Source organism: Ailuropoda melanoleuca, chromosome X, assembly GCF_002007445.2.
Source record: "Ailuropoda melanoleuca isolate Jingjing chromosome X, ASM200744v2, whole genome shotgun sequence".
NCBI lineage: Eukaryota > Metazoa > Chordata > Mammalia > Carnivora > Ursidae > Ailuropoda > Ailuropoda melanoleuca.
In genome coordinates, this window is record NC_048238.1 from 13,810,125 (window position 1) to 13,825,371 (window position 15,247).

Sequence of the window (15,247 nt, forward strand, 5' to 3'; positions counted from 1 at the left end):
TATGGGAAAGGAAACTCACTTACGAGTCTCACTTATGAATATACTTGGCAAAAATCCTAAATACGATATTAGCCAACTAAATCTAAGCAGATATAAAAACCTGACAAAGTTGGGATTATCCTAGGTTGGCAAGGGTGTTTTAATATTTAAAAATTTATAATGTAACTTGTTGTATTAACTAATTATAAGGGGAGAAGTCATACTATCATCTCATTGGGTGGACATGCAGTTTTGGTTAAAATGTATCAACAAATTATCAAAAAATTTCAAAATAATAGTAGGTGGGAATTTTCATAATCTGTTAAAGGGTTTCTACACATACCTATAGCAAATACCATACTTAATTTGAAATAGTGAAAGCCTTCCCTTTGAGATCAAGAGAAGATAAGAATACCCCTATGATCATTATAAGTCAACTTTACAGTAGATGTTCTAACCCGGTAAGTAAGATAGGAACAACAACAAAAAAAATGTGGGGCGCCTGGGTGGCTCAGTCATTAAGCGTCTGCCTTCAGCTCAGGGCGTGATCCCGGAGTCCTGGGATCGAGTCCCACATCAGGCTCCCCTGCTGGGAGCCTGCTTCTTCCTCTCCCACTCCCCCTGCTTGTGTTCCCTCTCTCGCTGGCTGTCTCTCTCTGTCAAATAAATAAATAAAATCTTAAAAAAAATAGATAAATGTACTGAAAAGAGGAAACCAAATTGCTGTGAATATTCATAGGTGATAGGGTTTTATCCAAAAGTATATTCAGAAACACCCTCATATCATCTTTTACAAAAATAAGGCATTTGTTTTTTATTTTTTATTTTTTATTATTTTTTAAGGATTTTATCTATTTGACAGAGACAGAGAGAGAGGGAGCAAGAGAGCACAAGCAGTGGGAGCGACAGAGGGAGAGGGAGAAGCAGGCCCCCAGCTGAGCAGGGAGCCCGATGCAGGGCTCCATTCCAGGACCCTGGAATCTTGACCTATGCCGAAGGCTGACACTTAGCCAACTGAGTCACCGAGGCACCCCGGCATTTTTTTTTTAATTAAAAAATAGTAAAAATGAAATGAATCGGAAATGCATCTGGGTGTATGTCCTATATCTGAGTACACTAAGCAGGGACAGTGAGACATTGGACTCACTGGTTGGTTTCCTGTCTCTCAGGGATCACTATTTTGTTGCAGAATTTTCTAGTGTCTTAAAAACTGTTGTTTTATACATTTTGCTCTCATGTCTTAAAACTGTTGTTTCATATTAAAAAACGTGTTTGTTTTTGGCTGTTTCAAATGGGAGGGTAAATCTGGTCTTTGTTATTCCCTCTTGCTGGAAGCAGAAATTTGTTTATTTAATTGGCTTATCAATTCTTAGTCCTCTTGTTAATAAAGGGTTATTTTAACACACACTTTGTTCCGGTGAAAGGCCTTTCCTTTAAAAACGTGTAGATTTTAAAAATTTTGTTTTTAGGGAAACTGGTAATTTAAAGGCCCAATCCTGAGGACATTTAGAGTTGGAAGGGGCCCTGAGATAGATAATCCCTGAGGCTTTAGTTTTTCTGCTGCTACATGCTTTGTCATCGAAGGCTGTTCAAGGTCTCACCACCTCTGGAATTTTGACCCACTGATGTGTTTCATAAATTTTAATGAAAGACAGATTGAGGGAAATCATTGATGGGCCCACATGGTTGTACCAGATCTGTGCACTGGCTCAGAATGCAAATCCCTATGAAATTACTCTTAAGTTATCTTTATGGAAAGCCCCAGACTCTATCTTCTGGCTCGTCTGATCTAGCTCGGTCAGATCAAAAGTGATTTGCAAAAACTTTCATGTTCTTGGCACATTGCTATGATTTATTTTTAAGTCACAGAAAATTGTCCAAATATTAGCACACATATTATAGAATTGCCAATAAACTAGGTATGGTTATTATATAGCACAGTGTACTTTTTAAAGGAGTTTGTAAAGAATATGGTTTAACTTGCCAGTGTGTGATAATAAACATTTCTTGTGCATGATTATGAGCTTTATTTATAATTCACTTGCAGATGTTTATTTTCATTTAGTTACAACTCGGACATTCTTGGCTTAACTCAAATTTTCTCTATATCTCACAAAATTTAAAAAAATTAGACTGAAACTTTTGTTTAAAACATCCTTTGAATGGGGCCAGATTATTATAGAAACAGATTTTATTATTTCTGCTAATAAGGATCAGGGAGAGAAAAGGAAATCGAGATCTTTGAAGGGTCCCTCAACATCATTTAGTCCCAGCTCTTTCAGCCTCCCTGCTGCTGTCAGACGCACTAGCTTACAGGGTAGCAGAGCTGCCCGTGGGGACTCTGGCTTCCTTCATTTCTGTAGCCCACTTGCTGAGCTAATGAGTAGTGTAATGGCCAAGAGATAGGGAGAAATATTAGAGAAACCGAAGGGCCTAGATTATTTGAAACTAAATAATTAACATCAGAATAATGAGGGATTGACTGCCTTTCCCATGCTGGGTTCCAGTCCTTTGATCAAAGGGTATCTTTTCCTTACTGTTCTATACTGTCTTAATCAAAACAGCCTATATAAATAATTGGATTTGGGGTAGGTAGGATGAAAATGAAAAAGGGATTAGAAATAATATGTACTGTTTTTTTAAAAAATTAAGCCTTCAGGTGGATGTTAATAACTTAAACATGTTAACTGCAATTGGTATTCCTAGTTAAAAAGTGGAAGGATATTTTGTTTTGTTCTGGTAATTCTTTTTTTAAAATATGTATTTATTCATTTTAGAGAGAAGGGGGAGGGGCAGAGGGAGAAGGGGAGAGACCATCTCAAGCAGACTCTACCCTGAGTGCAGCACCTGATGTGTTTTTGGTAATTCTTAACAGTATGTGTTTTTCTTTTCAGCTACTAAGTCAGGATTGTTACCTCCACCACCTGCGCTCCCTCCAAGACCTTGTCCATCCCAGGTAGGAAACAGAAGTTGATTTCTGTGAACTATTGGTTATAGGGAAGTTTTCCTACCACTGTGCTTCCTTTGCAAGGGTCGATAGCCACAGAATTGGCCGGTCACATTCCCAAGATGACATCTGGACAAAGAGAGCAGAGAGTGGTTGCATTTCTTCTTATCCAGCCAGTCCCCCAACCTCATGTGGAAAAGGGAAAGTTTCCTCAATAAGCAACCAAACAAATGCATACTGGTTCACCTTTGGCCATACAGGGTTGCATGTCATTTTCAGAGAGAGAAAGATGTAGAAGAATGGGCCTCTCCAGTTGGGCGGTGGGGGGACATGGTTTTTCTGTACAATATGTGCATTTGGGGTGTGTATATTTTCATCAGTATTTTAGGAACTGTGTTAATTCTCCATAATTAATGGTCATCACCATGGTTTTAGCGCTGTGGTTTGGGCCTACAGTGCTTTCTTTTTCTTTAGGATGGTATTTTCCTTTGGAACAATAAACTGAAACAGCAGGAGTTGGGAGAGTGTGTCAACCAAAATCTGTTTCACTTGTGAATTAATTCTGCCTTATTTATATGTGCTACTATGACCTTATTCATCAACACTCCTTGTAGAGTTGGAAATGAGAAGCAAGCAGCAAATCTGCTGAGTATGGTAAAGGGCACTACAGATCTTTCCTTTCATTAATTGCTGCTGAAGAGACTTTCTGTCTTTAAAGGCCCTCTAACTTTCAGCAGAAAACGTTGGGAACTTTCTCTATAAACAGTCCCAGTTTCTACCTTATTGCTCTAGGTGCTTCAGAACATACCTTTCCATATGGCACATCTTAGGACTTGCTGAGTCACCGAAACCACTTTGAACATTTGCTTGTCCTTTTTTTAGAGAATTAGATCATCTTTAGCATCCACTCAGACTGAGGTGCAAATACAATGAGTACTGTTTTCCTTCCTCGGCTTGAAGGGTAATAAAAAGCCCTGTTCTTCCTGACTCACATATAAACGAGTGAGAACCCCCTTTCTAATACTCCAGGATTGGCTTTAAAAGTTGTTGATTAATCAGTCAACAAGTATTTATTGAGTCCCTGCTGTATATCTAATGGCAAACTTTAGTTCTGTCCTTAGCTTTTCCCTGGTTATAATATCTGCTCATTTAAATTGTTTGCTCTGTTTCTTGAGCATCTGCAGTAGACCAGGTATTGTGCTAAGTGCTTTCAATGCATTATTTAATCTCCACAAAAATCCTATGAAGTAGGTGTTAATATCCTTTATTTTTTTACAGAGGAGCCAAAACAGGAGTTAAGCAAGTCAGCCAAGGTGACATAGCTAGTAAATAGGTAGAGCCAGTTCCCAAACTGAGGTCCATCTCCTAAAAGTCCCTGTACTCCCCATCATTGGAGCTGAAGTATCTACGTATACAGTAAGACAGTGATCTGTTGCTCTGGCCGGTGAGGCTTTCACCACATCCCCCCTCTGGAGGACCTAGATGGGACCAAACTCCTGACTGGCACCAACAGCAAACCTGGGCTTTGTCACAGCAAAATAGTGGGCATTCTGGAGGTAGTTATCTACCAGCTGCTGGTCTCATACTGGGGCTTGGGTACCACCTGGATGAATGCATGGCAGACGTGCCTGAAAGGGCTTTTGTGATCAACCTCCTTATCTTCTACTGTACAAGTAACAGGAGTGACTTCCTGGTTGTGAAATTTGTTGCTGCTATCAGCAGTCCTCATCTGACCTGCTTGAGGTGGGCTTCCTGCCTACTTGGGGTCTTAGTGACCAAGGATCTGATGGGGGGCTGGGAATTCTCAAGTCACTGTTAATGAATGAGACTGCTTCTTTGTCTACCAGATTTCCCATCACAATGTAAACAGTGAGCGCAGTGCTCAGCCCAAGCCTCCAATTCAGCTGCCTAACTATGGAGATTTCAGACTACAGAAACAGGTGTGTAAGAAATGCAGGCAGAAAATCCCTTCGCCACTTCCCTCCCCCTACTCTCCCCTTTTCCTCCACTGTGAGTGGGACACACACATTCACCAGAGGAAATCCTGGGTACTGAACATGTGACTGTATTTAGTCTTTGTGCAGTGTCAAATTGCTAATGGCCCTGGGAAAGGCTCACCTAACTGCGTGGTTGGGGCACCTGTGTATTCTAGTCTTTCCCAAACCACTTGTGATAAAGCGGTCTTCTGGGAGATATTAACAGGGCTCTGTGGTAAGACAAATTTGCAGGCTGCTGCCTCAGTACCCACTTGTGGCGATTCACAGTGCGTATGGGCTTATTAAAGGGTTTGAAGTCCTACAGTAAGGAAACCTGGTCAATTTTGGTAAAGCGTGCAATTTCGTAGTGTGTGTGACCATTCACCTCTTTCTTTATACAAGACTTAACAATCCCCTGAGGGCTTTGTTAGGGAACATTATTCTCCACCAGCTTTAAGATATTCGTAAGAACATTTCCAAACTGCTTTCATTTGTCACCTCCTCTCTATATTATGTGATTAAAGTTAAATTTTTATATCTTAGGCTAGTAGTTTTCCCTAGAAGAGTTGAAACTGAAAAAGAAAGTTTACCACACGTTAACTTCGGATTTTTAGTTGTCATGTTTTCAATTTGTTGTGTTTTCTTATTTGCTTTGCTTTTCCGTCTGGCTTACTCTCTCATGAGGTCATTTTTACCACTTCACAACAAGCTTTATTACAGCAAACTTAAGCATTTTGAGTTCTTCTTTTGCTCTGTTAAACATTGTTTTGAGTGTTCCTTGTTATATGTGGACAGTCAACCTGACTTTGGAAAAAAATATATATACCTAACCTCAGAGACTCCTTTACAAGGCTTAAACTTAGTGCCTGGGGAGAAACAAGGAAGCTTGGTATAATTTAAATCTTAAATTTATCAGTAGCTCTGAGAAGAGATTAAGATAAAAAGGTTTTGGATTTAAAATTTTCTTTTTTTTTTAGATTTTATTTATTAGAAAGAGAGAGTGAGAGTGAGAGCACACAAGCAAGGAGAGGGGCAGAGGGAGAGGGAGAAGCAGACTCCCTGCCAAACAGGGAGCCCGATGTGGGGCTTGATCCCAGGACCCTGGGATCATGACCTGAGCTGAAGGCAGGTGCTTAACCAACTGAGCCACCCAGGTGGCCCTGGATTTAAAATTTTCATATTATTTAACTTGATAAATGGTTAAGACTAGATTGTAATAAACAAGAAAACATTCTGTTCCCTAAAAAGGAACAACTATTTAAAAAACTATGTGGCCAGTCAGTGATGTCCTTTGAGGTTTTAAGTATGTAAGAGAAAAGCATTTGTGCATTTGCAGATGTGTCCACAAAGGTATATAGAGATCATTTCTATATACGCTAGAAATATATCTCTACTTTTATCAAGTGAGAGAGATGAGGTATAGATTTTCAGCATAAAATGCAGTTTAGCTGGCTCTTACTTATACTAAGAACCAGTATGATATGGACATCTGGAGTAAATTATACAAATGGGGCCATGGAGTTAGGAAAAGTAATAAATTCAAAGAAACAGATCTTTTTATTTTTCATGCTATAGGTAAGATCAAGAGGGACCAAGTGAATATATAAAGAATCAAATGGTTTGTGTTCCATGTTTTCTTGAGGACAGGCTAGAGACCAGGTCATGGTATTTTGGCTCAGCTCAGAAGAGGTGACACATTTATTTACTAATTTTTTAAAAAAGATTGATTCATAACGTAAATGACTAAAAAGCAGTTAGAATTAACTGTTTCATATGGAGCAGTGTTAACATGAGAGTTAAACTTAGTAGCTCACTGTTTGTATGCATATAAACTGAGTAAAATTCCATCCACAGAGTTGGTGCTTGTCCCATAGGTCAGTTCTCTCCTAAGGGCCTATTTGATACTCTAATAATTAAATCTCTTTAATAGTATTGATCTCATGCCACATTTCTTATGGCAATAATCTTTATTTAAAAAAGAGGTTTTTTTGTATAAAGGATAATCTTTTCAGTTTTATATTAGCACTACATTTGATGACTTGGGGCTCCCTGTAGACTAATGTGCTCAGAATTTTCCTATTTATACCACTAATTTCTTACAACAGCAAGCACTTCTCACTTGCAATGCAATGAGTACTAAAATAGCACTGTAGGGTGAAAGTACTGTGCAGGAAGCATTAGATCAATACTTTTAAGCTTAGACCAAGACGGCTTCACGGAAGGGCTAAGGTGACCAGTGAAATGAGTTTTAAACAAGAGAACTTTTCTCTTCAGGTGGCTGAGGGGTTCAGAGCATTGCTATAGAGAAAAAGCAAATGCAAGGAGGCAGGCATGCAAGAGATCCCCATGTGTTCAAGGAACTGTCTGAAATTTAGAAAGCTAGATTTTAGGGGAGAGAGATTTAGTGTTTGGACATGGCAGCGAAGAGCCAGTGGCCTGCCCACTTGAAGCCAGTGGTGCCAAAGCTTTGGGAAAGGAGGACCCCCTGACAAGAGTTCTGTTGGGGGAGCAGCCCCTGACGGGAGAGCACAGGGTGTAAGTTAGCCCAGTGGTACTCACGTTGTACACACAGGAATCATCTGGGGGAGAGCTTTAAACCTACTGAGGTTTGGGTCCCACGCCCAGAGATTTTGGTGTGGTGGGAGGCCCAGGCATTGGGAGTTTTAAGAAGCTCCCCACATGATTCTGAAGTGTAGCTGGGATTGAGAAACACTGAATTAGGGCAAGAGGAGGAATGTTCAGAGATGAAGTTGAGAATCTACAGGATTTGTTAGTGGTATGCCCTAAGTTCTTTTTTTTTTCTTTAAAGATTTTATTTATTTATTTGAGAGAGAGAGAGAGCACAAGCAGGGTGAGGGACAGAGAGAGAGGGGAAAGGGAGACTCCCCACTGAGCAGAGAGCCTGATGCGGGGCTTGATCCCAGAACCCTGTGATCATGACCTGAGCCAAAGGCAGGCACTTAATGACTGAGCCACCCAGGCGCCCCATGCCCTGAGTTCTTACAGTGCACAGTGGAAGTCTTTCTTGAGTTGGGGAGGGTGGGAGGCATGAAGTCAGGTTAGGGGATGTACCCATACCCTGTGGGGACAAGAACCCAGATCCTGATGGATGGCCTTGGGAGTCTCAGTTCTTGGGATGGCTGACTCCAGCAGGGTTAGAGGGATTGATGGGATGGTTTTGCTGGAGGGACTAGCCACTGTGCACCTCAGGTCCTGTGTGTACTATTGTGAAGGACTAGCCATGAACCCAGGTGGCCTTGAGGAAACCATAGTCCATGCAGCAAATCTTTCATCTAACTATGTCATCTGGCTAGAATGAGGTCCCTAAGGCACTACTGAACCCAGTAGGAATATGCTGAGCTTGCTGTTCCATTTCAAAGCCAAATTTCTTAGACACAACTTTTTAAATAAGATCCTACCGTCTTTTCATTTGGAAGGAAAGACGAGCTCACTTAAACTCAAATGGCAGTTTCTAGGCCCTGAACTATTTCTGAAATACTTGACACTATGTTATTCTAGAAAATGTCCTTATAATATAATATCCTGTTATTTCAGGTATTCTTATTGTAAGTTAATGTATTAATTGGTGATACAAAATAGTAAATTCCCCTGGAAGAAATTAAGAGTTTTAGAGCTCACACACACTTACTCTTTTTCTCTTGGTCTTTTGGGGGGGCATTACTGGTGATTATGTAAGTTTCTCACAGGATTATTTAATAGATTTTTAAAATGCAAATTTGATTAAAGTTTAACATGCATACTCAATCCATTTTAAACACATACTAAATCATTTTTAATAGAGTAAAATGAAGTACTATCTCATTGGCAACTTTAAATATCTGTAAGAAAACATTCTTTAAGTATAAACAGTATGGAAATGTCATCACTTCTAGCATTTCACGGCTTTTCTCTTGATCAAATTAAAACTCAGTGGGCATACATCAAATCTCATGTAATGTACATTACTCATCAAATCACCTTAATATATTGGCTATGTAGATAAAGCATATTTGTGAGCTTTCAAAGATATATACAACATCCTAATTTTCACTCATCAGTATGTAAGTTTAGTATATGTCAAGAGGTATTTTTCTATGTATTCATGTATTAGAAACTTCATAATTATTCTGAAGAGAATTTACAAACCTATCACCTAGGATGCCACTTTCACTTTCTTCCAGAGTGTTACCCTGGTCTGTCTTACAGTGCACGCTATAGATTAGCTAAAAATCACAGTATGTTAATGAGTATTTCTGTAATTAAGGAAAGAAGGTCTAGGCCCAGGATCTACCTTCATTTGTGATGATGAAAGAACATACTGAAAGCTGTAGAGCACGATATGAATGTGTCTGTGCTCTGGTTCTTAGCTTCACTACTCTGTAAGCTTTGTGGGAAGTAAGCAGATTAGTCTCACAGACCTACTGCCTCTTCTATAAAATGTGGAGCTTAGAGTAGATAGATCCTTATAGGGCTTAAGATTTCTGATTCTGTGTTGTATTCCTCTATTCAAGAAAAAATTTGTTGCAAATATCGTTGAAACATCATAAAACACAATTGAGGACAAGATGATTTAAACTAATTTCTCCTTGCTTCCCTCTACTGCTAAGTACAACTAAAAGCCCTGGACATAATAAACAGAAAGAGGACTTTGAAAGATGTAAACAGGAAAGTGGACTGGCTAGGGCCTTAGGACTTGAGTAATGGCATGGCAGTGAGTTCCTTGAGTTGTAAAAAAAAAAAAAAACTCCCATATATCCTGGACTGAGTACTGGAGAAGCCTGCAAACTGGAACTGCCAACAAATGTAGACCAAAAAAAAAAAAAAAGCCCTTGAGAAAAGTCTACTGTCTAGCCAAAGGTAGATAAGCTAGATAGAAACCTTTTTGACAACACCTGCTCTACCCCATTCAAACGCCGTGGATGTCCCTCCCTCTCGTGTCATCAGAGACCAGTCTGGAAATTGGTCTCTTGTCCCTCACCTGGTGGCAGCAGACAACCTGGGGTGGTACTTTCCTAGCTGGAAAACATGATTTTAGCAGAGACCAAAGGGGTCTCCTAACCCTAATCTGATGGCAACAGGTGGCCTGGGGAGGCACTTCATACCCCGACAGACAGTGTCACTGGAGACAGACATTCCCCAATAAGCAAACACTCAAGGAGTTTGTCACTAGCAGACCTGCCCCATAACAAGTGCTAAAGGGAGTTCTCCAGACCGAAATGAAGGGACACTTTACAGTAGCTCGAAGCCACAAAAAGAAATGAAGAATGGTGAATCTCAAAGCCAGTAGTGTTGATTTGTAATTCTTCTGTTTTCTATACAGTTTAAAAGAAAAATACTTAAAACAATAATTGCAAATCTCTTAATGAGCACACATGTATAAGGATATAATTTGTGACAATAATAATCTAAGGGGCAACAGGGCTATAAAGGAGTAGAGTTTTTGTATATTCTTGACACTAAGTTGGTATTAATTCAAATTTGATTGTTATAAAGTTCAAATGTTAACCAATCCTTAGGGTAACTACTAAGGAAAAAAACTAAAAAATATAAAAGAAAATGAGAAGGTAACAAAAATGGTATACTAGAAAAAAATCAGTTAATCATAAAAAAAGAAATGATGGAAGGACTGAGGAACCAAACGGGTATAAGACATAGAAAACAGACAACAAATGGCAGAAGTAAATCTTTCCTTATATGGAATTACTTTAAATGGATAAACACCTCCAATTAATTGGCAGAAACAGATGGATTTAAAAAATAATCCAACTATATGCTGACTGTAAGAGATTCACTTTTGATCCAGTGTTAAAAATAGGTTGAAAATGAAAGAATGGAAAAAGATATTTCATGCAAATAGTGACCAAAAGAGAGCCTGGTTGGCTTTAGTCACATCAGACTAAATAGACTTAAAGACAAAAATTTTTACAAGACATAGAAGGACATCATATATCGATTAAAGGGTCACTCCATTAAGATGGTAAAAAATTTATTAAAAAATACACACCTAACAACAGAGCCCCAAAATGTATGAAGCAAAACCCAGTAGAATTGAAGGGAGTAGTAGACAGTTATACAAAATCCCACTTTTAGTAATGGATAGAACAACCGGACAGAAGACCAGTAAGGAAATAGAGGACATGAACAGCACTCTGAATCCCCTAGACCTGAGCGACATCTATAGAACACTGTACCCAACAACAGCACAAGGCACTTCTTCTCTTGTGCACATGGAACATTCCCCAGGATAGACCAGATGTTAGGCCACAAAACAAGTCTCAATAAATTTAAAAAGATTGAAATCATACAAAGTGACCACAGTGGAATGAAACTAGAAATCATTAATGGATATAACACAGGAAGATTCACTAACATGTGGAAATTAGACAACATACTGTTAAAAAACTAGTAGGTCAAAGAAGAAATTACAAGTGCAATTAGAAAATACCTTGAGATGGAAAATTACATTCCTGGTTCTGTATGAGGAGAAGGGTGTATAAAGCGACAAAAAACATTATCCCTCATTTTGTTATAAATTACATACTAATGTTAATTGTTCTCAGAACTGGATTTTCTTCCTCAAAATTTAAAGTTTTTTTTCTTTTGGATTTAATGAAGTATTGCTAGTTGAAGCCAGTTTGACATGGTGAGAGAGATGTCAGACTGATGAAAGGTGTGCAGCCTGATTTAAAACCAAACCCTGAACCCTTTTAAAGAACAATAAAACTTATTTTACATGAAAAAAAAAAGAAAAGAAAATACCTTGAGATGAATGAAAGGGAAAACATACCAAAACCTATGAGATGCAGGAATAACAGTACTAACAGTACCCTGGGGAAATTTATACCTATAAGCACTTATATTAAAAAAAAAGGGGGATCCAAAACCAATAAGCTAACTTTACACCATAAGAAATTAGAAAAATAAGAGCAAGCTAAACCCAGAGGTAGCAGAAGGAAGGAAATGATGTAGGGTTGAGATAAATGATATAGAGAGTAGGAAAACAATAGCAAAATCATTGAAACTAAAAATTGGTTTTTGTGTCCTCTGGTTAAATATAAAAGGCTTTGTTTTATTTCATTTTTAAAGATTTTATTTATTTGACAGAGAGCAGGAAAGCACAAGCAGGGGGAGCGGCAGAGGGAGAGGGAGAAGTAGGTCCCCTGCTGAGCAGGGAGCCCGATGTGGGGCTCCATCCCAGGACCCTGGGATCTTGACCTGAGCCGAAGGGAGACACTTAACCATCTGAGCCCCCCAGGTGCCCCAAAAAGGCTTTATTTTAAATTAAAATCAGATTCTGATAAATTTATCTCTCGCTGTAGATAATGTTGTTTTGAATTTATCAAGGTCGAATATTCCAGTAAAATGTTTCTGTTTTGTGTAAGGTTGTTTTTTTTCCCCCCTGTATTAACTTTGGCAGTGCATTTTACTGTATGTTCCCTAGTTGTAGGATTGGTTCGTGGACGACTCAAATTGCTCTTCAGAGCCCCAGGTTGGTGTGACATGAAGACAATTGTGGTTTAGACCAGCCTCTGTTGATTGAATCTTGAGAGTTCTACAAGTCCTCTCATAAGGATTTATTAAAGGAATTTGAAAGCTGTTCTCAGACAGTTGGCATTGAATGAGAAATTAAAAAGGCGGAGGAGGGGCGCCTGGGTGGCACAGCGGTTAGGCGTCTGCCTTCGGCTCAGGGCGTGATCCTGGCGTTATGGGGTCGAGCCCACGTCAGGCTCCTCTGCTGGGAGCCTGCTTCTTCCTCTCCCACTCCCCCTGCTTGTGTTCCCTCTCTCGCTGGCTGTCTCTGTTGAATAAATAAATAAAATCTTAAAAAAAAAAAAAGGCGGAGGAAACTGCCGTAGTGATAAGTCCAGGGAGAAGACAGAGATATAGTGAGGGAATACTGGCATTGTAATAGTGGAGGGAAGATTAAAGATAAATCCCGCTGTTTGAAACAGCATGCATAGTTTTGCCTGCTATCAACAAATGCTATTAGAATGTATCCCAAGAACTGTTGAAAAGAAAGGAAAAGTTTTATGGTTGCATTTAGTTTAGTATTACTAATAAAAATAAAAAACAATACAGACAGATGTCCAAGAAGATGCCTCTGGTCAAGGGTATTGTCTATCTGCCTAATAGGGTATTAGACATCTATTAAAATGATTATATGGAAAATAGTGGAAAAGAGGGATAACAGCTGAATACAGAAAAGTTTTGTGATTTTACCACATAAAAGTATTTAGTTGACTTTTGAAGTAAGGTGTTCTGCCTTCTCAGGGTGATCTGGAAAGTCCGTGGAACACAGTGATTGGCCCTTCTGCCGTGGTCGGATTTTGAATTCCTTTCTCAGTGTTACTGGACAGTGTTCCCTTCCCAGTGGGCTTTTGAGGTTTTTAACTTCTCAGTGAATTTCCACTAACTCTTTTTAGGGGCCTAAAGGGGTTACTTAGATCATTCATCTATAACTTACCTATTTCATCTTATAACTTGTTTATTATAAATACATTCTCTATTTTGGGGAGACTACATGAGTGGTATGTATGTGAATTGGGGTGTCCATAAAGGTCTCCAGGTATTTCAGTCCAAAATGTCAAGTGTCTGCTGTCAAGCATTTGGAGGTAAACTGCTAAGTAATTAGTAGTAGTTTAGATAGCTCTTTTTGGTGGGAAAATAATGTAGTTTTTCTTTTAAAGAGTTCCTCTTTCAATTAACATTTAGGAAAAAGGGAAAAAAATGTTCTCTGATAGAACAATTAGAATTTTAAGAAGTCACTCAAAGCTTCGTCAGAATAAACTGACTCTTAGGAAGCAAGTTTTAGACACCATGCTCTCAGAACTTATAAGATATGTCATGTTGCATAATCATATAGTTAGGATAACTTCAGCAATTATGAGGTTCAAATACATTGTTTACTGAAATCTATCATGTAGTAGTTTTTCTCTTTTTCTTTTTTTTTCCATCTACTAGTTTTTTTCATCCATGTTCTCTGGTTAATAAACTCTTACTGTCCTTTCTCTTAAATGGTAATTTTGCATTGTGCAGAATTCCAGAATGAAGGTTATTTTCCTTCAGCATTGTGAATGTATTACCTCCTTCTTTTCTAGTGTTTATTGTTGTTACTGGGAATTCTCTTTTTGGTTCCTTTGGATTGACTATTTTTCCTCTAGGGTGGCTTTTAAAACTTTATGTTCGATGTTCTATTTTAATTTCACTGCGATGTGTCTAAGCATAGACTTAAACTTATTTATTCCAGATGACGCTTGGTGTGCATTTTCCATCTGGAAAACCATGTCTTCTAATTTGGAACATTCTTAGTCATATCTCTACAGGTTTTGATTCTCTACTTATTCTGTTTTCAAAGTCCAGTTAGCTATGTTTCTATGTCAATACACCTTTTATTTCTAGTGATGGCTCTTTCGTCTTTTTATGTCATGATCTCTCCCGGCCCTGAATGAGACCTTCATCTTCCAAATTAATCATTCTTTTGTGTAACTGTGTGATTCTAGGTTTTATAGTGCATTCTTGTTTCTATCAATCTATTCTTGTTTTCACTTTTCCCAATATCTGTTTCATACATGTCTCTTTTTTTTTAAGGATGCATTTTCTACTTTTAACTTGGAGAGGATTTAAACTTAATTATTTTGAAGTCAATTTCAACTTGTTCTATTTTCATTTTTGTCAGGAGTAAATTCATCTTCTCTCTTTCTCTCTCTCTCTCTTTTGGCTGTTCTTGTTAGTATTGGTTTTTTTCTTCATGCTTCTGGAAGTTTGTTTAGCAGTTTTATTTTGAATTGGAGTTTAAATTTCATTCTCAGTTCTTGGAGCTCCTCTCTGTCCAGCAATTCATGATGTATCTGCCAGGCACACTCCACAGCCCTGCACCCATGGGCCTCAAGTGTAGGGCTAGTTCTTATACTTGAGGTTCAGCCCTTCTGTCTGGTGCACCTGTCAGAGATGGTGCGGATGGCACCAGATGGTGGCTTAACCTGAGATTAGGCTGCAGTGCTGTATCTGCTTCTGTTTCCTTCCCTAAGGTTTTGCAGCTTTTTACAGGTGGTGAATCAGCACCACCTTAGCCTCTGGCTTCAGGAAATAAGTGTGGAAGAGGCCCCTTGCCTGTCGGGGGCATTTAAATACCTGTTGTTCTGCTGTGTATGAGCTCTCAGCTGCCTCTGCCTGCTTCTGAACCCCCAGACTGGTTAACCATTTTGGGATTCGGCCCTACAGGAACGTTGAGCTTGCTTCTGAGTGTGTCTGAGTCTTTTTAAATTTTAACACTTTTTATGCTCATGCTCTCACATCTGTCCTTGCATTTTATTTTACAGCAGAGCAAGCTGAGGTTCAGAAAGTG

The 15,247-nt window shown here is 38.9% G+C and overlaps 1 protein-coding gene across 1 annotated transcript in view; it reads left to right on the top strand.

Moving 5' to 3' along the window:
- The window catches only part of REPS2 (RALBP1 associated Eps domain containing 2), a gene marked incomplete at its 5' end in the record, with an annotated part of 225,022 nt that overhangs the window by 164,621 nt on the left and 45,154 nt on the right, over positions 1–15,247 (top strand). The window contains 2 exons of the mRNA XM_034649893.1: positions 2,874–2,935; positions 4,774–4,866. Coding sequence (XP_034505784.1) covers positions 2,874–2,935; positions 4,774–4,866 — 155 coding nt within the window. The remainder of the gene's footprint in view (positions 1–2,873; positions 2,936–4,773; positions 4,867–15,247) is intronic.